General features: G+C 50.6%; 2 protein-coding genes across 9 annotated transcripts; one reads left to right on the forward strand and one right to left on the reverse strand.

Moving 5' to 3' along the window:
- The first annotated feature begins 3,674 nt into the window (after positions 1–3,674).
- On the forward strand, positions 3,675–19,951 carry TPM3 (tropomyosin 3). Of its 8 annotated transcripts, none has more exons than XM_069728917.1 (9): positions 3,675–3,887; positions 7,486–7,619; positions 8,778–8,895; positions 8,972–9,042; positions 11,995–12,070; positions 12,359–12,421; positions 12,514–12,583; positions 12,672–12,750; positions 19,213–19,351. In XM_069728917.1, the coding sequence occupies exons 1-9, from the start codon at positions 3,750–3,752 to the stop codon at positions 19,214–19,216; spliced, it is 753 nt and encodes a 250-aa protein (XP_069585018.1). In that variant the 5' UTR covers positions 3,675–3,749; the 3' UTR covers positions 19,217–19,351. The 8 variants fall into 8 exon arrangements, with proteins under 8 accessions (XP_069585018.1, XP_069585021.1, XP_069585013.1 ...); XM_069728920.1 differs by lacking the exon at positions 19,213–19,351 and adding an exon at positions 14,530–14,609; XM_069728905.1 differs by lacking the exon at positions 11,995–12,070 and adding an exon at positions 11,686–11,761 and having other exon boundaries at positions 3,681–3,887; positions 19,213–19,951.
- Positions 19,952–23,023: 3,072 nt separating this feature from the next.
- RPS27 (ribosomal protein S27) lies at positions 23,024–25,973 on the reverse strand. The gene is made up of 4 exons (XM_069728939.1): positions 25,834–25,973; positions 24,996–25,104; positions 24,804–24,914; positions 23,024–23,277 (listed from the first exon to the last, which is right to left on the reverse strand). The coding sequence occupies exons 1-4, from the start codon at positions 25,837–25,839 to the stop codon at positions 23,249–23,251; spliced, it is 255 nt and encodes an 84-aa protein (XP_069585040.1). The 5' UTR covers positions 25,840–25,973; the 3' UTR covers positions 23,024–23,248.
- Between the last annotated feature and the right edge of the window lie 229 nt (positions 25,974–26,202).

The raw sequence follows: 26,202 nt of genomic DNA on the forward strand, positions 1-26,202 counted from the left end.
CCGCCCGCTGTTCTTAAAATACTCACCCGGCTCCCTCGCTGGCTGGCGCTGCTTCCTGTCCTGGCCGCACCTTCTACTGTATGAGCAGTCACGTGGGGCCGCTCATTTACAGTAATGAATATGCGGCTCCACCCCTATGGGTGGTGGAGCCCCATATTCATGACTGTAATCGGCGGCCCCACGTGACCGCTCATACAGTAGAAGGTGCGGCCAGGACAGGAAGCAGCGCCAGCCAGCGAGGGAGCCGGGTGAGTATTTTAAGAAGATCGGGCGGGCGCACAGGGGGTGGGGACATGGATCTTTATTTTAAACACGAGAAACAAAAAAAAAAAGATTTATCATATCTTCTCTACAGCAAACGCTGCTGCAAAGAAGATATGAATCGCTGCTTCAGCACCAGATGCAGGGGACAGCGCTAAACTTTAGCGCTGTCTCCTGCACGGTGTGTGTGGTACCCAGTGGGCACACGGGCGGCACACGTGTGCCGCACGGATGTGCCACAGAAACGCACGGGCATACGGACACGGATAATTCCGGTACCGATTTTTCCGGTACCGGAATTATCTGGACGTGTGGGACTGCCCTTATGCTGGCCATGCTACTTGCAATTCCGTGTAGGCGAGCACCAGACGTCCGGGATGTCTGTGTGGCTTTTTCAGCTAATTAGCATGTCTGAGCTTCCTGATTGAGGGCTTGGCACAAATCCTGGCACCTGGAGATGTCTGGAGATGTCTGGCGTATTTCTCGCAAGTCACACTGTTGGTCCGTGTGTAATCCGTATTTTTCTCGCCCCATAGACTTTCATTGGTGTTTTTTTTGCGCAATACGGTGACAAACGCAGCATGCTGCGATTTTTTATGGCCGTAGAAGACCGTAAAATACGGATCCGTAAAATATGGCAGATAGGAGCTGGGCCATAGAGAATCATTGTACCTTAAGCAATCCGTATTTTCTGCACCTCTCATACGTCCGTAAAACTCGCTAGTGTGACGCCGGCCTTAAAGAAATGCACAACTTTAGGTCGCCACTGTAGATCACATGGGGCGGACCAGGAGTTTAGGGATTTTTTTTCCCTGCATGTTATTTTTTTCCTGTCTTCTTCCATGGGCCATAACTTTTACACTTTTCCGTCTCCATTCTTCATTGCGGGATGAGTTGTAGTTTATAATGACCTCATTAATTTTACCATATAATTTACTGGAAAATGGGAAAAATTCCAGGTGCGGACAAAATGTGGGAAAAAAATGAATTATGCCAGGGTTTTTGGAGTCACGTTTTTACGGTATTTGCTGTGCGGTAAAAATAGCGTTCAGTATATGGCATAAACATTTAGAGATTTATTTATTTAGAAACGAGGTAAAAACATATTTTTTTGATTTAAAATCTTTATTTTTTTCACATGAATATATTAGATTTTATATTAACCCCTTTCTGACCTCAGACGGGATAGTACGCCCGAGGTCAGAACCCCGGCTTTGATGCGGGCTCCAGCGGTGAGCCCACATCAAAGCCGGGACATGTCAGCTGTTTTGAACAGCTGACATGTGCCCGCAATAGCGGCGGGTGAAATTACGATTCACCCGCCGCTATTAACTAATTAAATGCCGCTGTCAAACACAGACAGCGGTATTTAACTACCACTTTGGGCCGCGCGGCCGGAAATGCGCGCATCGCTGACCCCGTCACATGATCGGGGGTCAGCGATGCTTCTGCATTGTAACCATAGAGGTCCTTGAGACACACCTGTATTTCTGCTGCATAGCAGCGATCTGATGATCGCTGCTATGTAGCAGAGGCGATCGTGTTGTGCCAGCTTCTAGCCTCCCATGGAGGCTATTGAAGCATGGCAAAAGTTAAAAAAAAAGTAAAAAAAAAAATGTGAAAAAAATACAAAAATACAAAAGTTTAAATCACCCCCCTTTCACCCCATTCAAAATAAAACAATAAAAAAAAATCAAACCTACACATATTTGGTATCGTCGCGTTCAGAATCACCCGATCTATCAATAAAAAAAGCATTAACCTGATCGCTAAACAGCGTAACGAGAAAAAAATTCGAAACGCCAGAATTACGTTTTTGTTGGTCGCCGCGACATTGCATTAAAATGCAATAACGGGCGATCAAAAGAACGTATCTGCACAGAAGTGGTATCAATAAAAACGTCAGCTTGGAATGCAAATTATAAGCCCTCAATCAACTCCAGATCACGAAAAATAGAGACGCTACTGGTATCAGAAAATGGCGCAATTTTTTTTTTTTTTAGCAAAATGTGGAATTTTTTTTCACCACTTAGATAAAACGTAACCTAGTCATGTTTGGTGTCTATGAACTCGTAATGATTTGGAGAATCATAATGGCAGGTCAGTTTTAGCATTTAGTGAACCTAGCAAAAAAGCCAAACAAAAAACAAGTGCGGGATTGCACTTTCCTTGCAATTTCACCGCACTTGGAATTTTTTTCCCGTTTTCCAGTACACAACATGGTAAAACCAATGATGTCGTTCAAAAGTACAACTCGTCCCGCAAAAAATAAGCCCTCATATGGCCATATTGACGGAAAAATTAAAAAGTTATGGATCTGGGAAGGAGGGGAGCGAAAAACGAACACGGAAAAATGGAAAATCCCAAGGTCATGAAGGGGTTAATATAACATTTACATTAGATTTTACACTATTGATATATTTTATATCACTATTATATTTTGCATTAATATATTCGCTTATTTTAAAATGCATATTCTTTTCTGTATTTTATAGGTTTTTATGTATTTTTAGTCTTGTAGGAGACGTGACGCCTGTATAATACACCGTACTATTTTCACCTATTGTGTTTTTGTGACATAGACGACCTCCTGTAGGGCGGCGTCACACATCAGACATGTGGGGTTCCCAACAGGACCATGGGCTACCATGGCAACCCACTAGTATCCACATAATTGATGGCAGACATCTGTCAAAATTGATGGCCACCACATTGAAGTTTAAGGCTATGTGCACACGTTGCGGTTTTGGCCGCTGCGGATCCGCAGCAGTTTTCCATGCATTGTACAGTGCCATGTAAACCTACGGAAACCAAATCCGCAGGGCCCATGCGGAAAATATGGCGTGGAAACGCAGCGTTGTGTTTTCCGCAGCATGTCAATTCTTTGTGCTGATTCCGCAGCAGTTTACATCTGCTCTTCAATAGGAATCCGCAGGTGTAAAACCGTAGGTGGAATCCGCACAAAAACAGCCGTAAATCTGCAGAAAACCCACAGGGAATCCACAGGTAAAACGCAGGTCAGCATGGAAAAATCCGCAACGTGTGCACATACCCTAACAATGGCATTTGGGAGGTTAATACTCGGCGTCATAGCTTAAATTGGAAAACTAGAGATGCTTGGCCCTGAAACGTCCAATATGTGGCAGAATTCCTAAACCGTGCAGGTGCCTCCTGAAAATGTGCGGACAGTCTGTAGTCCAATAGTTCGGCAATGGGCTTCACTTATCTATACCATCTACAGGTAATCAACCAATCACAGAGCAGTTTCGTTTTTAAACTGCTGTTAGAAAATGAAAGCTGACCCGTGACAGGTCAGTTCTGCTTTGCTGGCACTGAGTGCAGTTCTGGCTTTCGACCGCCAGGTGGAAGCAGCGCTCCTCCGCGTTCTTTAGCTTCCTGGATATAAGGGAGTGGCGGCGGAAGTGCGGGGCGCGCGGGGAGCGGAAGTGTCAGGCATTTAGTCACTGAGAGAGAGGGAGGAAGAGAAGATGTCCGGCGGCGGGATGACCAGTATCGAGGCCGTCAAGAGGAAGATCCAGGTCCTCCAGCAACAGGCGGACGATGCGGAGGAGAGAGCCGAGAGACTGTGCCGGGAGGTGGAGGGAGAGAAGCGCGCACGGGAGCAGGTGAGGCCGGGCCGTGGGTGGGGCCCGAGACAGTGGACCCCGGAGAGCTTGAGATGGGGCCAAGAGCTACAAATCACAAGGAGCGTCCCCAAGGGAGTTGTTGCCCATATGGGGTGGGGGCCCGTCCTGGGAGCTAAGCCCCTGCAGGAAGCTGGGCCCAGCGAGAGGTGGTATCCCTCTGGGAGCTGAACTGTCCCCCGCAGGAGGCGGTACCCCTCTGGGAGCTGAACTGTCCCCCGCAGGAGGCGGTACCCCTCTGGGAGCTGAACTGTCCCCCGCAGGAGGCGGTACCCCTCTGGGAGCTGAACTGTCCCCCGCAGGAGGCGGTACCCCTCTGGGAGCTGAACTGTCCCCCGCAGGAGGCGGTACCCCTCTGGGAGCTGAACTGTCCCCCGCAGGAGGCGGTACCCCTCTGGGAGCTGAACTGTCCCCCGCAGGAGGCGGTACCCCTCTGGGAGCTGAACTGTCCCCCGCAGGAGGCGGTACCCCTCTGGGAGCTGAACTGTCCCCCGCAGGAGGCGGTACCCCTCTGGGAGCTGAACTGTCCCCCGCAGGAGGCGGTACCCCTCTGGGAGCTGAACTGTCCCCCGCAGGAGGCGGTACCCCTCTGGGAGCTGAACTGTCCCCCGCAGGAGGCGGTACCCCTCTGGGAGCTGAACTGTCCCCCGCAGGAGGCGGTACCCCTCTGGGAGCTGAACTGTCCCCCCGCAGGAGGCGGCACCCCTCCCCTGGGAGCTGAGCTGTCCCCCCGCAAGAGGCGGCGCCCCTCCCCTGGGAGCTGTGCTGTCCCCCCGCAAGAGGCTGCGCCCCTCCCCTGGGAGCTGAGCTGTCCCCCCGCAAGAGGCGGCGCCCCTCCCCTGGGAGCTGAGCTGTCCCCCCGCAAGAGGCGGCGCCCCTCCCCTGGGAGCTGAGCTGTCCCCCCGCAAGAGGCGGCGCCCCTCCCCTGGGAGCTGAGCTGTCCCCCCGCAAGAGGCGGCGCCCCTCCCCTGGGAGCTGAGCTGTCCCCCCGCAAGAGGCGGCGCCCCTCCCCTGGGAGCTGAGCTGTCCCCCCGCAAGAGGCGGCGCCCCTCCCCTGGGAGCTGAGCTGTCCCCCCGCAAGAGGCGGCGCCCCTCCCCTGGGAGCTGAGCTGTCCCCCCGCAAGAGGCGGCGCCCCTCCCCTGGGAGCTGAGCTGTCCCCCCGCAAGAGGCGGCGCCCCTCCCCTGGGAGCTGAGCTGTCCCCCCGCAAGAGGCGGCGCCCCTCCCCTGGGAGCTGAGCTGTCCCCCCGCAAGAGGCGGCGCCCCTCCCCTGGGAGCTGAGCTGTCCCCCCGCAAGAGGCGGCGCCCCTCCCCTGGGAGCTGAGCTGTCCCCCCGCAAGAGGCGGCGCCCCTCCCCTGGGAGCTGAGCTGTCCCCCCGCAAGAGGCGGCGCCCCTCCCCTGGGAGCTGAGCTGTCCCCCCGCAAGAGGCGGCGCCCCTCCCCTGGGAGCTGAGCTGTCCCCCCGCAAGAGGCGGCGCCCCTCCCCTGGGAGCTGAGCTGTCCCCCCGCAAGAGGCGGCGCCCCACTGATCTCCTCAGGATAATTCTTCTACACATTCTGTCCTACTCTCCTCCTCTGTGGATGTCCCTGCTGGGAGTTGTAGTGGTGTACTGCAGTGTGTGCTCTGGGCGGCTGCCTCGCTGGGTTTGGTGGTGGTTACTTTCCCTTGTTCCACCCTCACTCCTCCAGCTGCACACAATGCCCTGACTGATGGCAGCACTGACGCCCAGCTGTGTCATGCCAACTGCTGCTGCCTGGTGTTTGCTCTATTTTTTCGGAGGGTAGAGCCGGTGCTCAACTTCCATTATCCCTGGAGATGGGTGTATTCATGCCTCAGTTATCAGGATCTCTGCTTGCTGTTCCCTTTCATTGTCAACTGGGTCCGAGGCCCCAGACTGATAATGTAATGGACCTTCAGCCTCACCGAGGGACTAGGACTGAATACAATTGTAGCAAACTCTCAGCTGTGTGCAAAATGACTCACTGACAGCAAGTGGCTTCTGTGTTGCATACCATGTTGGCTATGATCTACGGCGACTGTGTAGGTATTAACACTGCTCCTCGGCTTCCCTGTGCTGGCAGCCATCTATGTATATCAGTCGCACGTGTTTCTGCTCTTCGGAGCAGTAAGAGGATTCCTCCTGCTGCCATGGGGGAACTGAGGGAATGGCACCTGGTAAGTTCTATGGGCAGCGCCGTGGCTGGGTCTGGCATCGTTTGGTGCAGGCTGGACTGTAGTCGCAGTTTATACGCTTTCGTTCTATGCAGTGGTCAATGCAATGTGGAGAGTGGGGTGGCTATGGAGGTGGCCACATTGGGGTGCAGGGACATGGCTCGTAACAGATAAGTAATGATCACTGTGTGTAATCTGCCGCCGCAGGCTCCTCACCAGCATATGTAATGTCCACCCCCGCTGACACCACACGGATATGGGCAGCATTGTGGCTGGGTCTGGCATGTGCAATCTGCCGCCGGCTCAGGGCTACCCTAACATGTGCAATCTGCCACCGGCCTCCCTTTCCCCGTGTGTATAATCTGCTGCAGACTACTCCACCCCCGTGGGTATGATTTGCTGTCGGCTGCTTCCCCTATGGGCATGATTTGCCTTTAGCTGCTCCCCCCGGCCCCTCCCGTGGGCATAATCTGCCGCCGACTGCTCCCCCTCCGTGGATATAATCTGCTGCTAACTGCCCCCTTCCCCGTGGGTCTAATCTGGCAACGATTTCTCCTCCTGGGTGTAATCTCCCGTCGGCTGCTTTCCCCTACGTGGGTATAATCTGCCATCGGCCACTTCCCCAAGTCCCCCGAAACTCCACCCCCCACCTCCCCCCCTCCATGGTGGGGTGGGTATAAACTGCCGTCGGCTGCTTGCTCCCCCCCCCCCCCCGTGGGTATAACTTGCCAACTGCTCACCCCCCGGGTCTAATCTGGCGACGGCTGCTCCCCCCACCCCTCCCTTGGGCATAATCTGCCGCTGACTGCTCCCCCTCCATGGGTATAATCTGCCGCTGACTGCTCCCCCTCCATGGGTATAATCTGCCGCTGACTGCTCCCCCTCCATGGGTATAATCTGCCGCTGATTGCTCCCCCTCCATGGGTATAATCTGCCGCTGACTGCTCCCCCTCCATGGGTATAATCTGCCGCTGACTGCTCCCCCTCCATGGGTATAATCTGCCGCTGATTGCTCCCCCTCCATGGGTATAATCTGCCGCTGACTGCTCCCCCTCCATGGGTATAATCTGCCGCTGACTGCTCCCCCTCCATGGGTATAATCTGCCGCTGACTGCTCCCCCTCCATGGGTATAATCTGCCGCTGACTGCTCCCCCTCCATGGGTATAATCTGCCGCCGACTGCTCCCCCTCCATGGGTATAATCTGCCGCCGACTGCTCCCCCTCCATGGGTATAATCTGCCGCCGACTGCTCCCCCTCCATGGGTATAATCTGCCGCCGACTGCTCCCCCTCCATGGGTATAATCTGCCGCCGACTGCTCCCCCTCCATGGGTATAATCTGCCGCCGACTGCTCCTCCTCTGACACCCTCCCTGTGTGTATAATCTGAAGTTGATCTCTCCCCACAGGCTGAATCGGAAGTTGCCTCGTTGAACCGCCGCATCCAGTTGGTGGAGGAGGAGCTGGACCGTGCTCAGGAGCGTCTCTCCACCGCCCTGCAGAAGTTGGAGGAAGCAGAGAAGTCAGCAGATGAGAGCGAGCGGTGAGCACCCACTGTAGGATGTCCCCAGCACTGTTCGGTCTTCCCAATAACAACATAATCTGTAGATCGCAGGCTATCGCACGCCCCGTAGGATGTCTTCGGCTCTGTTCTGCCCCTGCAATTACATCATAGCCCGCATCTGCAGATTATCACTCCCTGTAGCTGCCATCCTGATTTTTGGAGAGAGGGAAGCTGCAGAGAGGTATACACTGCCGGTAGCTAGGCCTCTTTCACACTTCCATCTTTTTCCTCCAGTCGAAATCCGTGGAGTTTTGAAAAAACAGGATCCTGCAAATTTTTCTGCAGGATCCTGTTTTTTCCCATAGACTTGTATTAGCGACGGATTGTGATGAATGGCCATCAGTTTCATCCGTCGTGCACTGGATCCTTCGGAAAATAGCGGTCCGTCGTGCAGAGAAAACGTTCAGCGTAACGTTTTTTCTGCACGTCGGAACATCGCTCAGCGACGGGTCCTGCGCTACCCATCACTGGCTACATTGGAAGCCTATGGATGCAGGATCCGTAGCTGACTTGTCAAACACAGGAATCCAGGGACGTATCCCGTTTTTTTTATTTTGAGCATGCCTGGAACCATTATCCAAGTCCGGGGAAAAAAATTCTCCCTTTCCTCGTTCGACGCATCCAATGTTATGACGAATGCGTACACACGTTTTTTCCCTATTTTCACTACATCCGTCGATAGGTCACTTCACTGCATTAGGACGTACCCCGAACAATGAAAGTGTGAAAGAAGCCCAAGACCACGGTGTTGGATTATGTGATTACAGTACTGCTTATGCGATACTGGGGGGAAGGGGCTGTGAGGGAGCAGCGGTTCCAGCCCCCGGCAGATGCTTTGATGCTGCCTCTAATCCTCTGTCAGGGAACAGGTTTGGAGACGCTGATGTCATCTGTAGATTTACGACCTAAGCAACCACCAAACCAGTTGTTTCTACGGCGTATCCAGACTCGTAGAGGGCGAGTCTGGGATGATGGGAGTACCTGCTTGCGGGTATGAGCCCCTGAATTTTGGGGACCACACTGAAAGCCTCCCTCTCTGGACCACGTGATGTCCGGCTGCACGCCCTTCCCCGTCCTGTGGAGGCAACACAGGCTCTGCTGACATCCTGACCCGTGTGGTGACATTCTCCTCTGCAGGGGGATGAAGGTGATCGAGAACCGAGCCCTGAAAGACGAGGAGAAGATGGAGCTGCAGGAAATCCAACTGAAAGAGGCCAAGCACATAGCCGAGGAGGCGGACAGGAAGTACGAGGAGGTGAGCGGGGGCTGGCCTATGGGGAGGGGCTACACCGCCAGGACACAGGCTGACCCCACCTCCTCTCTCTACACAGGTGGCCAGGAAGCTGGTGATCATAGAGGGCGACCTGGAGCGCACAGAGGAGCGGGCGGAGCTGGCAGAATCGTGAGTATTGCCCCAATCCACCTGCCTGCACATGTTACACAAGGCCTGAGGAGGAGGGCGGAGGCTTAAATATATGCACACTGGGGAGGGACAGCCAGGACAGGGAGCGCAGCTCTGGCATATAATACAGGATCAATAATGTATGTACACGGTGACTGCACCAGCTGAATAGTGAGTGCAGCTCCAGGGTATAATACAGGTTGTAACACAGGATAAGTAATGTATGTACACAGTGACTGCACCAGCAGAATAGTGAGTGCAGCTCTGGAGTATAATACAGGATGTAACTCAGGCTCAGTGATGTAATGTATGTACACTGTGACTGCACCAGCAGAATAGTGAGTGCAGCTCTGGAATATAATACAGGATGTAACTCAGGACCAGTAATGTAATGTATGTACACAGTGAGTGCAGCTCTGAGGTATAATACAGGATGTAACTCAGGACCAGTAATGTATGTACACAGTGACTGCACCAGCAGAATAGTGAGTGCAACTCTGAGGTATAATACAGGATGTAACTCAGGACCAGTAATGTATGTACACAGTGACTGCACCAGCAGAATAGTGAGTGCAGCTCTGAGGTATAATACAGGATGTAACTCAGGACCAGTAATGTATGTACACAGTGACTGTACCAGCAGAATAGTGAGTGCAGCTCTGAGGTATAATACAGGATGTAACTCAGGACCAGTAATGTATGTACACAGTGACTGCACCAGCAGAATAGTGAGTGCAGCTCTGAGGTATAATACAGGATGTAACTCAGGACCAGTAATGTATGTACACAGTGACTGCACCAGCAGAATAGTGAGTGCAACTCTGAGGTATAATACAGGATGTAACTCAGGACCAGTAATGTATGTACACAGTGACTGCACCAGCAGAATAGTGAGTGCAGCTCTGAGGTATAATACAGGATGTAACTCAGGACCAGTAATGTATGTACACAGTGACTGTACCAGCAGAATAGTGAGTGCAGCTCTGAGGTATAATACAGGATGTAACTCAGGACCAGTAATGTATGTACACAGTGACTGCACCAGCAGAATAGTGAGTGCAGCTCTGAGGTATAATACAGGATGTAACTCAGGACCAGTAATGTATGTACACAGTGACTGCACCAGCAGAATAGTGAGTGCAGCTCTGAGGTATAATACAGGATGTAACTCAGGACCAGTAATGTATGTACACAGTGACTGTACCAGCAGAATAGTGAGTGCAGCTCTGAGGTATAATACAGGATGTAACTCAGGACCAGTAATGTATGTACACAGTGACTGCACCAGCAGAATAGTGAGTGCAACTCTGAGGTATAATACAGGATGTAACTCAGGACCAGTAATGTATGTACACAGTGACTGTACCAGCAGAATAGTGAGTGCAGCTCTGAGGTATAATACAGGATGTAACTCAGGACCAGTAATGTATGTACACAGTGACTGCACCAGCAGAATAGTGAGTGCAACTCTGAGGTATAATACAGGATGTAACTCAGGACCAGTAATGTATGTACACAGTGACTGCACCAGCAGAATAGTGAGTGCAGCTCTGAGGTATAATACAGGATGTAACTCAGGACCAGTAATGTATGTACACAGTGACTGTACCAGCAGAATAGTGAGTGCAGCTCTGAGGTATAATACAGGATGTAACTCAGGACCAGTAATGTATGTACACAGTGACTGCACCAGCAGAATAGTGAGTGCAACTCTGAGGTATAATACAGGATGTAACTCAGGACCAGTAATGTATGTACACAGTGACTGCACCAGCAGAATAGTGAGTGCAGCTCTGAGGTATAATACAGGATGTAACTCAGGACCAGTAATGTATGTACACAGTGACTGTACCAGCAGAATAGTGAGTGCAGCTCTGAGGTATAATACAGGATGTAACTCAGGACCAGTAATGTATGTACACAGTGACTGCACCAGCAGAATAGTGAGTGCAGCTCTGAGGTATAATACAGGATGTAACTCAGGACCAGTAATGTATGTACACAGTGACTGCACCAGCAGAATAGTGAGTGCAGCTCTGAGGTATAATACAGGATGTAACTCAGGACCAGTAATGTATGTACACAGTGACTGTACCAGCAGAATAGTGAGTGCAGCTCTGAGGTATAATACAGGATGTAACTCAGGACCAGTAATGTATGTACACAGTGACTGCACCAGCAGAATAGTGAGTGCAGCTCTGAGGTATAATACAGGATGTAACTCAGGACCAGTAATGTATGTACACAGTGACTGCACCAGCAGAATAGTGAGTGCAGCTCTGCAGTATAATTCAGGATGTAACTCAAGGTCAGTACAGGATCAGTAATGAATGTACACAGTGACTGCACCAGCAGAATAGTGAGTGCAGCTGTGAGGATGTACAGGATGTAACTCAGGATCAGTAATGTATGTACATAGTGAGTGCAGCTCTTTAGTATATGTGGGGGGGATTACGGAGAGCAGTCCTAGCTTTTCAGGCCTTGTTTAACCTCTTCCTCCTTGCATGAATTGAATTTGATGTTTCTGTTTTTACCCCTCCTCCCGCGTGTTCTGTGTTGCTGCCGCCTCTCCCCTCCATCCTTGCACGCACACAATTCTCTCCCCCCCCCCCCCCCCACACCTCTCCTGTGATCGCTGTGCAGCCGGGGCCGTGAGCTGGAGGAACAGATCCGACTCCTTGACCAGAGTCTGAAGTGTCTGAATGCATCCGAGGAAAAGGTACAGTAAAGGTGGCTGCTCCTGTCCCGGCTGCCCTCCTGTGTCGTCTCCCTGTGCTCCGCCATGTCCTGCTGAGTTAGGTCGGTGTTGTCATTGTACCCGGGGTGTGCAGAGCAGGATGTCCCATACCCCTCTGTATCTTCCGTCTAGGCAGAGTCCACTCTTCTCATTCCTCCACTCTTTCTGTCTCCTCTCTCTCCTTCTGTCGCTCTCTCCTCGGCCTCCATCCTCAGTAAATGTGCCGAGCTCGAGGAGGAGCTGAAAAATGTCACCAACAACCTGAAGTCTTTGGAGGCTCAGGCCGAAAAGGTAAGGGGAGCTGGACAACCCCCGAGGGTGCGTAGACGGACCCATACTGCTCGGAAGTCCCAACTGTCAGGCTAGAAATTAGTCATGTGACCTATAACGGCCAATGGGAGGCTTTCTTAGAGGGGGTCTCCTCTGATAAGCCTGCCCTAATACGACATATGTTTAATATTGATCTTTTCACAGTCTACCCTAAGGTACAAAAAGTCTGTCTCCTGTGGTTAGTGATGAAAACGGGATTAATTCCTCATCGGATGCGTTTTTACTTGTGTCTTGTCTCTTTATTTCCAGTATTCACAAAAGGAAGATAAATATGAAGAAGAGATCAAGATATTGACGGACAAGCTAAAAGAGGTGGGTGTGGCCTGCTGGCACTATGGGAGGGGCCTAACATGGGCATCGTAGGGGAAGGGGGTCACCGTCTGACTCAATTCCTCTCCTTTCAGGCCGAAACCCGGGCAGAGTTTGCAGAGAGATCAGTTGCCAAACTTGAGAAGACTATTGATGACCTGGAAGGTAGGTGCCTGCATAAATATCTGCACCCTGTGTGCCCGGAGTGCTGCAGCCTCCACCTCACCCGTTTCCTTCCCATCTCCTCATCCAGACCAGCTGTACGCCCAGAAGCTGAAGTACAAGGCTGTTAGTGAGGAGCTGGACCACACCCTCAATGACATGACCTCCATGTAAATACCACGCTGTGTGCCCGCCTCACTAACCGCACTTTGCAGCGGGTGGGAGGAAAGGAGTCCTGCTTGTGTGCAATCTCAGGAGCTCTGCATCTACTGCATGCAGATTGCTGTGTGACTTGTGCAGAGGGAACACACTGCTTGTGTGTGATCGCAGGGTCTCTGCACCCACCACAATGCACAGATTGCTGTGTGACTTCTACAGGGGGGGGGGGGCATCCTGCGTCTGATCACAGGGTCTGTTCACCATTGCACCATGCAGATTGCTGTGCGATTTCTGCAGCAAGGGGAGTGGGGTATCCTGCATGTATGTGTGATCTCAGGGTCTGCACCATGCAGAGTGCTGTGTGATTTCTGCAGTGGGAAGGAGGGTATGCTGCTTTTGATGCCAGGGTCTCTGCACTTACGCAACGCACAGATTGCTGTGTGACTTGGGCAAAGGGGGTGGGCATCCCACCGCACTATGCAGATTGCTGTATGATTTCTGCTGCAGAGGGAGTGAAGGCATCCTGCTTGTGTGTGTGATCTCAGGGTCTGTGCACCCACCGCATCATGCAGTTTATTGTGACATTTGCAGTGGGTGACAGAATGGCATCTGCTTGTGATCACGGTCTCTGTTCCCACCGAGCACTGATTGCTGTGACTTCTGCAGCAGAAGGGAAGACATCCTGGTTCTGATCTCAGGGTCTCTGCAGCCTGCACAGGCAGATTACTGTATGACTTCTGCAGCGAGCAGGGATATGGCATGCAGCTTGTGTGTGTGATCTTGGGGTCTCTGCACCGAGCGCACCACCTGGATTACGGTGGGCAAGAGTAGGATATCCTGCTTGTGATCACAGGGTCTCTGCACCCACTGAGCACTGATAGCTGTGCCGCGAGCGGGTGGTTGAGGGCATGCTGCTTGTGTGTGATTTAAAGGGAACCCGTCACCCCCAAAATCCATGGTGAGGTAATCCCACCGACATCAGGGGCTTATCTACAGCATTCTGTAATGCTGCAGATAAACCCCGATGTTACCTAAAAGAGGTTAGATTATACTCACCTGGGTACTCGGTCCGGGTCCGATGGGTGTCTCAGGTCCGGAGCCTCCCATCTTCATTCCATGACGTCCTCTTCTTGTCTTCACGGCTGCGGTACAGGCGTACTTTGTCTGCCCTGTTGTGGGCAGAGCAAAGTACTGCAGTGCGCAGGTGCCGGGACAGGTCAAAGAGGCCCGGTGCCTGCGCACTGCAGTACTTTGCTCTGCCCACAACAGGGCAGACAAAGTACGCCGCAGCCGTGGCGTGAAGACCAGAAGAGGACGTCATCGTGAGAAGATGGGAGGCGCCGGAGCGGACCTGAGACACCCATCGGACCAGAACCGCAGCGGGACCGCCCCTGGGTGAGTATAATCTAACCTCCTTTTTCTCTTTCAGGATACATCGGGGGCTTATCTACAGCATTACAGAATGCTGTAGATAAGCCCCTGATGACGGTGGGCTTACCTCACAATCGATTTTTGGGGTGACAGGTTCCCTTTAAGGGTTTCTACGCCCACCAAGCCCTGACTGCTGTGATTTCTGCAGCTGGGGGAGGGCATCCTGCGTGCGTGTGATCTCGGGGGTTTTTGCACCAACTGAGCTTTGTTTAATGTGACTTCTGCAATAAACAGGGGGGTGGGGGTCCTGCTTGTGTGATTTCAGTGTGTCTGCTCCCACTGTGTGTTAATAACTAACCCCCTTCATGGATTCCCGCCGTCTCTGCTTCCCTCTACCAACTCTTGTCTCTCTCTCATAGATGACCACAGCGAGTTTCCCGCAGCCGCTCCTCTTCTTCCTCCCTCTCTCTCTGACAAATTACACCAGATTTCTATACTTGCCTATCTCCTGTTTTTTCTTTTTTCTGCGTCGCTGAGTGCAGGGTCTGATATACAGTACAGTCGCTCAAATGGTAATTTCTGAATACATGTGAGGCTAGCTCAGGTCAAACTGCTACTCCCAGCATGACCTGCTCTCTGCTTCCTGTTTGCACTTTACACTGGAAATGACCGCTCAGCCAATCATAGGCCAGCATGGGCAGTGATTTTCTGCAGTGATAACATGTCCCTAGTGCAAAAAGAAATACAGAGAGGGCGATCGCTGAGGTCAGTATCGTGCCAATGGATGGCTCCCTACAGGCAAAGTGCAGCAATTGTCACCTTCCTAGTCTGGGGTAGAGGTGCTCACATCATCGATTGGCACCTTCTCCTGTTCCCGTCTGACCAGATGCTCTAGACGTGTCGAGGCAACAACGCCAGGGTCTCCACAGCACAGCAGAAGCGGGAGCCACATTCTTAAAGGGGTGCCTTCATGTACAGTTGTGCTCAAAAGTTTACATACCCCAGCAGAATTTTTGCTTTCTTGGCCTTTTTTTCAGAGAATATGAATGATAACACCAGAACTTTTTCTCCACTCATTGTTAGTGGTTGGGTGAAGCCATTTATTGTCAAACTACTGTGGTTTCTCTTTTTAAGTCATAATGACCCTAATCAAAAGTTTACATACCCTGGTTATTTTGGCCTGATAATATGTACAGAAGTTGACACAAATGAGTTTGAATGGCTACTAGTGGTAATGTGACCTGTTTGCTTGTAATCAGTGTGTGTGCATAAAAGCTGAGCAAGTTTCTGGGATCTAGACAGACTCTTGCATCTTTCATCCAGCCACTGACATTTCTGGATTGTGAGTCACAGGCAAAGCAAAAGAATTGTCAACGGATTGACAGGAAAAGGTAGTTAAAACAGGAAAGGGATACAAAAAGATATCCAATGAATTGATAATGCCAGTGAGCAGCGTTCAAACTGTGATTAACAAATGGAAAATCATGGGCTCTGTAAAAAGAAAACCATGGGATCATTTGGTGTGTATCTAGGTTATGTAGAAGAGATTGTAACTGATAATATGTACAAAATAGCTATTGCAGGATTATTATTTATTGCGCGGAAGCTAATTGCAAAGTTCTGGATAAGGGAGGAACTACCAACGAGAAGAGACTTTCTGAAGTGGACCATATTATTTCCTTAGAGAAAAGCATTTACTTTAAGAGAAATAACCTGTGGTCGAGGTCCATCTTATGGAATCCATGGATTGACTCAAATTAAGGGGCTTTATCTATCCGTTTGGGCTTTGGGATCCCCTGGGAGGGTTATTGGAAAGTCGTCTTCATTTTTGCACGATGCTATAAATTGTGGCGGCTCACTACAGGTCTCTAAAGGTGGGAAGAGGGGGGGGGCGGTTGGGGTTAAATGTTCTTAAAAATCTATACATGTTTAATAGGAACAGGAATGTAATATACTTGTATTATACTTGCTGTTTGAAAAAAATTATTTGATTTAAAAAAAATAAACCACGGTCAGGTAGACCAACAAAAATGTCCACAACTGCCAGGAAAATTGTTCGGGATGCAAAGAACAACCCACAAATAACATTGGCTGAAATACTGGACTCTCTGAAAACTTACGGTATAGCTGTTTCAAGATGCACAATAAGGAGGCACTTGAAGAAAAATGGGCTGCATAGTCGAGTCGCCAGAAGAAAGCCATTACTGCCAAATGGCACAAAATATCTCTGCTACAATATGCAAAACAGCACAGAGACAAGCCTCACTTCTGGAACAAGATAATTTGGAGTGATGAGACCAAAATTGAACTTTTTGGCCACAACCATAAACGTTACATTTGGAGAGAGGTCAACAAGGCCTATGATGAAAGGAACACCATTCCTACTGAAAAGCATGGAGGTGGATTGCTGATGTTTTGGGGATGTGTGAGCTACAAAGGCACAGGAAACTTGGTTAAAGCTGAAGGAAAGATGAATGCAGCACGTTATCGGCAAATACCGAAGGCAAATTTGCACTCATCAGCCCGGAAGCTGAGCACGGGAAGTACTTGGACGTTCCAACATGGCAACGATCCAAAACACAAGGCCAAGTCGACCGGTCATTGGCTACAGCAGATCAAAGTGAAGGTACTGAATCTAAGTCTCCTGACCTCAATATCATTGAGCCACTCTGGGGAGATCTCAAGTGCGCAGTTCATTCAATTCAAGGAATTTACAGAAAATGGAGGCTTTTTGCCAAGAAGAGTGGGCAACTTTACAGAGAAAATAAAGAACCTCATTCACAACTACCACAAAAGACTTCAAGCTGTCATTGATGACAGAGGGGACAATACACGGTATTAAGAAATGGGGTATGTGAACATTGATCAGGGTCATTTGGATATTTTGGGTTGTCATTATGATTTAAAAAGAGAAAACACAGTAGTTTGACAATAAATGGCTTCACCCAACCACTAACCATGAGTAGAGAAAATGATTTGATGTTATCATTCATATTCTCTGAAAAAAGTCCAAGAAAGCAAAAATTCTGCTGGGGTATGTAAACTTTTGAGCACAACTGTAAAGGCAGGGGAAGGGGCTGGAAATAGTGGTGACTGGAGCTCATGTCACAGCATTTGCATGTATAGCAATTCCCTAATGGGAAACACCCTGAGCCTTCCTCTGAGGAGTCCTTTATGTTGGGTTACTTCCGTTAGTAGAGAGCCTTATGTCTACAGATCCATTTCCTCTGTGCATGTGACCAATAAAGACCCCCAGGTTCATCCCGATGGGTCAGATCGTTCCTGCGGATCCTCGTATCTAACATTCCCTCTTGCATAACAAACCCTCAGCTGTGAGCAGTAATGGGCAGCAAGGTGAGGAATAGGGATGCAGCTGCAGAGCCTGGTGATGTATGATGATCCATCCCTGGGGTATCTAGGGTCCCCTATCAAATGCCCTCTGTGACTTACTCGCCGCTGTGTGATTTCCTCCTGTTGCCTGCAGGGGCAGTGCAGTGTAACCACATAACCTGCAGCCATGTTGGATCTGTAGGAGTACAGGCACTGGGGTGACATTCTGGGGGTCGAGCCGTTAGTCTGAATGGGATATAACGACTTGAACTTCAGTCACATCCAGGACTTTAGAGCCATGCAGTTCACTAATACATCCAGATGCCAGCAGTGAGGATGGGTACAGCTCTGGTTGTAACTAGAGATGTTTTCAGGTGGCCGAGGTCTCTCCTGCAATAACACGTGCTGTCTCTTCTCTCTCCTTCCCGTCCGCCTCTTTCCCTCCCCTGTCTCTTCTGCCCTCCCCCCGCAGAACGTCTCTACAGCCAAATGGAGAAAAACCGTCTCCTCGCTAGTGAGCTGAAGGTGACTCTCCATGACCTGTGTGACTGAGGGGCGTCCCCGGTCCATACACACCGTCACCACCAGCGCTGCCCCCTGTGGAGCGGAGGACTGTTCCCAGATCTGTAATGCAGCCATCAGCTATGACACTACAACTCCCAGCATGCCATGCCCAGACTGGAAATGCTGGGACTTATAGTTCACCTCATCGGGGTCCTGTCGCTCTCCTGTAAATAAAGCTTGGTTTCAGTTCCCAAGACCTCAGTCGTGAGACGTATCAGGTCCTTTACTGACAGCAAGCAGAGGCCTCGTTACACTGTGTCCGGTCCGTATAGATGCTCTGTAACCGACCCTTGTGTCGTAACGAACCCGCAGCTGTGAGAACATTGTGCATGGACTGGGCTCTAGTTACTCCAGTGTGGTATTCTGGGCTGCTTGTAGGGGGACACCTGCACCATGGCTGCATTATTTCTTGTATCTAATAAATCTCCATGTTGTCACTCGCTGTGTGCAGCCGCCTCTTTCTTCCCGGCCGTAACATCTGCAGAGCACAACTGCGTCTCATCCCTGTCTGTGGTTTTGTGTACTCTGGCCACCTCCAGAGCTGCACTCACCCTTCTGTTACATCCTGTCTTATTCTTCACTCCAGAGCTGCAGTTACTATTCTGCTTCTCGTCATCTCACTATTTGCCGTTATCCTCCAGTCCCCTGAAGAGATGCAAGGATTATGCTTTCCCAGGTCCGGTCTAACTCTGTACAAGGGTCCAGCACTTGTCTCCTGACCCCCGCGGTGTCTCCACCGTACTCTGGAGGTCTCAGCACTGCTGCGGGCTCAGGAGCCGCAGCGGAGAGAACTGTGATGGCGTCTGCAAGCCATGAACCGTGCTGATCCTGTATCCCCCAGTGTGTCCTCTGCCTCCCCTTGGTGTAAATCATAAGCCGCTCAGTCTTTCCTGCTCTGCTCAAGTCACATCCAGAGCTGCTGTTATTACTCTGTGACTGCAACTGTTCCTTGTACTCCTGATGGTGAGCACAGCTCTAGATAGGTGGAGTACAGGGCTCGATGTGTGGAATATATGCCCCTATAGCTCTGGATGTGTGTGGAGTGTGATGTGCCCATATACAGTGCCCCTGGCTCTTAGCTGATGGCCAGCGACTACCTCACACAGAGACTATGTGCAGCTGAGGCCTCTCTGGCGCCACCTGGTGTGTGGCCAGAGAGCTGGGAGTTGTAGCTCCCACCCCCTGACTTCTCTCTCTTCATCCCACAGATAAGCTGAGGATCACCAAGGAGGAGAATGGGAAGATGCAGAAGATGTTGGACGACACTCTGCAGGAGCTGCACAGCTTGTAGACCCCACGTCACTGCCTGATGTTCCCCACCACTGCCAGCGGCCGCCCACCTGCCCTCCACCCTTCTGCCCCTAATGCTGGTTATAAGGACCATTTGTCACCATGCTACAGCCAGTGCCATATTGTGTGGTCGGGGTCCTCCCGCCGCTCTGCCGCATGGTGGTGACCACTTTATATTCCGGAAGCTTCCGGCCGCTCTTGTGCTATTTTCAGTATTTTCCTGTGACTGTAGATGATGAAAGTTATCGTTCTATAAGGACGGGCACCTTATACCTCCACAGTTATGTGGGGTCACCTTACTGCCAGGATCGGGGGTCAGGAGCCTGTCAGGCTTGCTGGGAGTTGTAGTTGTGCAGCAGGCTGCTGACCCCTGCTTCAGTCAACATGTGGTGGGTTTGAACGTTTCCCCTCCCCCGCTCTCAGATCATGTAGTCTGTAAATTACTGTAATACTACAACTCCTCATCTGTTCTGGGGAGGGGTTGGGGGATGCCTCTTATTTTTCCACCCAGCCAATAAATGCCACTTTCTTTCTTGTGTCCGGTCTGTGGTGGTCAATGGAGATCCCCCTATGGCAAGGCGGGATGACTTTTTGTTTCTGACTGGTTTTAAACAAATTTTTTAAGCTTTCAATAAAATAAGGCTGCTACGAGAATGATACCATTGCTCTGTGCTTATTCCATTGACAAAGGGAACGTAACGGGGGAGTACAGGGAGGGAGCAGTAGTCAGCCCAACTCCTTTAAATTGCTGCTTTGATCAGTGTCTCCCCCTGGTGGTTGGGACAGGAGTGTTTAAATATATTCTGACTGCTCTGAGCAGTTTTGCTGCAAGGATGCATCTACTAAACCTCAGTGATCCAGAATTAAAGGGGTTGTAGTGCAAATCTATTTGCTGCTGGTGCGACTATTTTAGGGAATTTTTGTCTTCACTGGTGACTAGGGGTTCAGGTACATTGATGCCATAGTATAAGATGAAGGTGCCAACTGACAGGGAAGGTAGCTACGGATCTCTGTACAGGTGTGGTCCATTTTTAAGACACTAAGGGTATGTGCAGACATAGGTGGGATGTCTGCGTTTTTTTTCCGCACCTGTTTGTGTAAATCCACAGGCAAACCACACTGGATTACACCTGCAGATTCCTATTAGGGCAGTCCCACAAGTCCAGGTAATTCTGTTACCAGAAAAATCGGTACCGGAATTATCCGTGTCCCTGTGCGTTTCTGTGGCACTTCAGTGTGGTACACATGTGCTGCCCGTGTGCCCACTGGGTACCACACGCACCGTGCAGGAGACAGCGCTAAAGTTTAGCGCTGTCCCTTGCATCTGGTGCTGAAGCCGCCATTGATATCTTCTCTGCAGCAGCGTTTGCTGTAGAGAAGATATGAATTTTTTTTTTTCTCGTTTAAAATAAAGATCCCTGTCCCCACCCCCTGTGCGCCCGCCCGCTGTTCTTAAAATACTCACCTGGCTCCCTCGCTGGCTGGCGCTGCTTCCTGTCCTGGCCGCACCTTCTACTGTATGAGCGGTCACGTGGGGCCGCCAATTAGTCATGAATATGTGGCTCCACCTCCCATAGGGGTGGAGCCACATAATCACTGTAAATGAGCGGCCCCACCTGACCGCTCAAACAGTAGGTGTGGCCAGGACAGGAAGCCGGGTGAGTATTTTAAGAACAGCGGGCGAGCGCACAGGGGGTGGGGACAGGGATCTTTATTTTAAACGAGAAAAAAAATTCATATCTTCTCTACAGCAAACTCTGCTGCAGAGAAGATATCAATGGCGGCTTCAGCACCAGTGGGGGGGAGGGGACAGCGCTTACTGTAGCGCTGTCTCCTGCATGGCACACGGACTGCACAAGGACAACGTCAGTGTGCGGTATGTGGTTTACACGGACCCATTGACTTTAATGGGTCCGTGTAATCCGTGCACTCCCACAAACACGTCTCCGTGTTTATCACACAGTCCGCAAAAAAAAAAAATCAATGACATCTGCACAGATGCATTGATTTAACTGTGTCTACGTGTGTCAGTGGCTTCGGTACGTGAGGAAACTGTCACCTCACGTACCGGAGCCACTGACGTGTGCAACTGGCCTTATGGAGCAGGAGGAATCCGCACAAAGAATTGACATGCTGTGGAATAGACAATGCTATGTTTCCACGTGGTTTTTCCAGCAGCATGTGCACTGCGGATTGTTTTCCATAGGTTTACATGGTACTGTAAACTCATGAAAAACTGCTGCGAATCCGCAGCAGCCAATCCGCATCATGTGCACATAGTCTAAAAGGGAAAACTGTGTACCTGAAGGAACAGTTACATATGGCACAGAAGGGGATTGCAGTGGACACAGCCCCTCTGCTCAAGTGTTACTGCCCCTATTGGAGACTGCTGTGAGATTCTGCAAGCCATAGCATCACAGCTGTATAGTTCTGATCCCCAAGAACCTCTGCAGGGATTTGGGACACCCTGCAGCATCCTGATCCATCTGTAATGAGGCTGCCTTGACAAAGGCATGTTACCATCATAAAGTTGAATGGAAAACTGATGTGAACTCTGGTTTCAGGCAGTGGATGCTCAAAAGTGGGCTCCATGGATCAGGTAAGATTAGCAGTCACCTGCGAGCTAGCATGAGTCCACCACGTGGTGGCAGCAGACCATTCACCCATGGCACTGCCTCAGAGTTTGCTGCTGGTGCCAGGATACACTATCTCTTTAAAAGGTGTAGTACATGAATTCCTGTCCTGGCTGTCTTATTGCTTTCTGAAGACTGCCGTAGGTGCAAAGCTCCTGAGGATCATTCACCTGGTCAATGATGGGTGTTTCCCTCTGCTGAGGCCAGATGTGCAGGGTGTGATGGCACATTTGTCAGCACAGAATAAAGACTTGCTCAGTTATCAGGAAAATGTTACACAAATTCAGGTTCTGGAGTAAAAATGGTCACGGAGTCAGATGCGGACTGTTGGGTGGATGGTGAATCCCCATTGCCAGATAATTTGTGAACTATAAGGAGCTGCATTATCGAGCAACAGATAATCTTAATATATAAGGGTATGTTTCCACGTTCAGTAAATGCTGCGTTTGACGCTGCATTGAGCCGCAGTGTCCAGATGTTACAGCATAGTGGATTTCATGAAATCCCATCTCCACTATGCATTAAGACGCATGTGGCATACCCGCAAAAATGCACATGTGGCACATCTTTTAAAAACGCAGCATGTCCTTACAATGCAGAAACGCAAGGACAGCGCAGGTGACCTGCCAGTGACCTCAGGTGCAGGTTTGGTCAGGATTTTACCTGCATAAATTCCTGACCAAATCCTGAACATGGACACATACCCTACCAATCTGCCAACATCACAACCTCCACATTGTGGAAGATTTCCTGTGAAGAAGCTATGGCAGGTCACCCTGAACCAGGCTCAGGTTGATTTCCTACCCCACATAACCTGCTTGACCACCTCATTGTGTAGAGCTGCATTGTACTGCACATGCCATCCTGTCACTTTCAGTGCTTTCATCAGACTTCTGTGGTCCTTGCATGTCCAGACAAGTTTCATGAGGAACAGTACCTCTCCACTCAGTCAGAACATGGGATAGATTAGTTTCTGAATATCCCTCTACCTTTCAGCCCCCTCCCCAGGTATTGACTGATTTCTCACCATAGAAGGTCCCATTCTATTCTGTTGTACCCATTCCCCATGAGCCGCAATCAAACACAAATTAGCAGGATCATTCAATGTTGTTTAATGGACATAAGACACTCCCCACCTCTCAGGGGTCCAACAATTCCTGGAAATAACATTCTGAACACAATCAAATTGTATACAAAATTTATTGACAGTCAGGGTAGAGGCTACAGTGTCCTGGGGTCAGCAGAGCCTGGCCCCCGCTGCCATGTACAGTCCACTCCAGACAAATGGCACTGCCACCGCACGGATCCAGAGCATCCACATCTAATGCTGCTTCCGCCTGAAAGAGCAACCTGTGAGGAGAGAAGAAGAGTCAGCAGCTGAAGCACCATTCTGACAGGTGTGTCTACAAGAGCACCCCAACAGTACAAAGATCCCCTGGACTATGGCCACAGTAGGAGCACCCCAACAGTACAAAGATCCCCTGGACTATGGCCACAGTAGGAGCACCCCAACAGTACAAAGATCCCCTGGACTATGGCCACAGTAGGAGCACCCCAACATTAAATTAAAAGTACCGTACTTGGTCTTATGAGGTCTTTGTGAGATTCATCCATGGTACCATTTAGTGCCAATGCGCTTCCAATTTTGTGTAAATCATTGTATTTATATAGCGTCCACATATTCACAGCATTGTGCACTTGAAAGCCTGTATTCTTGCTGTTTTTTTTTTTAATGAGACACTGGACAGTTAAAGAGTACTGGTGGTTACTAGTGATGAGTGAACATGATCAGTAAACGCTGCATACTTGCGTAGCATCCAGCAAGAAATCTCAAGACCACCATGCATCCAGAAGCTCGCAGCTCACCTGCGGAGCATTTTTCCAGACCGCAGCATGTCTCTTGTGGAGACGCGAGCCTCAGCAGGGCAAGTTTCATCAGTATTGGGAGCGGTGATTCTGCACAGTTCATGCAGAATCACCTGCGTTCAACAGACAGAAGCGCTTTGGACACAGCAGACATGTGCTGCATCCAAAGCACTGCCAATTCCTGATCGTGGGCACTTACCCCAATGTCATGCCTTTATCACACATAAGTCTACAGGCACCAATGCCAGCACCTGAGCTGCTTTCCAGCACTGATTTTTACTGACAAGAGAAACACTGGTCTGGTTTTGTTGGTACAGTCAAACAGTTATGGCAGGTGTACAGTTGTCAGCGTGGTTTTCATGTACACATGCTGCATTAGGCCAGTGTTCCCCAACTCCAGTCCTCAAGAGCCACCAACAGGTCTTGTTTTCAGGATTTCCTTAGCATTGCCCAGGTGATGGAATTATTGCCTGTGCAGGGGATGCAATTATCACCTGTGCAATACTAAGGAAATACTGAAAACATGACCTGGTGGCACTTGAGGACCGGAGTTGGGGAACACTGCATTAGGCGATAACATTTCTCCTACACATGATGGGGTAATGTTCTCTAGTGAGTGATCCCTGTATAACAGCTATAGGGGCTGTTTGGTGAAAAATACACATTAGGACAGGTTGTATCTCGATGGTTAGAGTTGCCAGAATGGGGGATTTTTAACCCGTTACAAGGTTGTGCAGCAGGCGAGATGCCCAACCATAGATGTAATCACACTAAGGTGCTGTTGGCAAAAGGCTGGCACAGAGCACACCAGACCCATAGGGAATGAGTAGTGCAGCAGTCAGACCACCAGTCAGCATGTTAGCCATCCTCTGGACAAATGCCTTGTTTTCACAAAACACTGCCTTTAAATGGGGGGTTTCCAGATTTTGAAGAGCCCTTTAACCCATGCTGTATAGCCCACATACAAGTAAATCAGCAATCATTAGTCTCTCTACGTGAACAGAACTCACCCTCTGTCAGTCGCGCCTTGCCGCCTGTGGGCTGGCAGAGGACCGTGGAGCAGCCCACACACAGGACGACCGTCTGAGCATGGCTGAACACCGTGGTGATCTTATAACAACCTGCAGGGACACGAAGGTGGACATGGTCAGACATTGTACACGTAGCAGGACAGAACAAGACCCTCCCCTCCGAACACTCACCTGGACACTTCACGTCCATGAAGTAAGAGTTTGGGCTTTGGACCAAGCGCTTCTTCTTGTGCTTCCGCTTCTCCTCCTCGGGAGAGGGGTGCAGGAGGTCTTTAGCGAGCTGTGGAAGGAGCAGAAAGACCCCAAAACAGTTATCCTCTAATTCACAACAGACAAAAACAATACATACCCCTGCAGAGACCCCCTCCCCAAGCAACCTGTAGAGACCCAAAATAATTATTCACCCAAGAACTGAAATCTAGACCGCTCGCAAACCCAGGTATAGAGACCCCTAAAAACACACACACATACTCCTAGTCACCTGTAGAGACCCCCCCCCCAAAAAAAAAAAAAAACACCAAAAGGCACCCGTAGAGACAAAAAAAAAAATCCTCAAAACTTAAATAGACCCCGATATAAACTCAACTGTAGAGACCCATAGTAAATCTACACCCCCTGAACTCCACTTCAGACCCCAAAAAGCATTGTAACCAGCACATACCCCGCTCAGCAGATGTAATCTTATTACCTGGTAAATTAGCCCCCAATCACCAGCCCTTAGGGTCAGCAGCACAGATAACCATAGAAACAGCTTACACTCTAACCACCCCGCCCCCCAATCAGTACACGCAGACCCCTGAGCTCACTGGCTGGGGCCCACCCACATAGTGATACAAGAAGCCTCTACTCCAGGCCTCGCTGCGCCATCTTGCCCGCGTTTCGCCCTCGTTACCACCCTCTCTGCGCCCCCAGCAGAACTCCCCATTATATCATCCCCCACCCTGGTCACGACCCCGCTTTCCCAACCGCATTCCACCATCCCAGGCCCAGCTCCGCTCCCCGCACTCACAGGCATGTTCTCAGGACTCGGCCGCTGTAGAAAAGGAGGGAGACCGGAAGCGGAACGCTCTATATAAGGCAGAGAGGCTCAGCGCCCGGAAGTGACGTATTGGAGGCGGCGGCCCGCCATCTTAGGAAGGTCATTGGCGATCTTTGTGATCATTGGGGACAAGAGCTGGTGGGGGGGGGGCATAGAGCGTTCAGGAATCTTTGTGTCCCAAGGACAGAGGGTAAACGGCCGGGGGCAGGGTAACTGTAGGGCCCGGTAGCCAAAAATAAGGCAGCGCAATGGAGGAGACAAGTCAGGACATGTTCTGTGGTACCTAGCACTGAGGAGGGGCTAGGCCGAGCAGCTGACCACTCCAGTGCCTAGCCCACC

This window comes from Ranitomeya imitator, chromosome 1 (assembly GCF_032444005.1).
Source record: "Ranitomeya imitator isolate aRanImi1 chromosome 1, aRanImi1.pri, whole genome shotgun sequence".
NCBI lineage: Eukaryota > Metazoa > Chordata > Amphibia > Anura > Dendrobatidae > Ranitomeya > Ranitomeya imitator.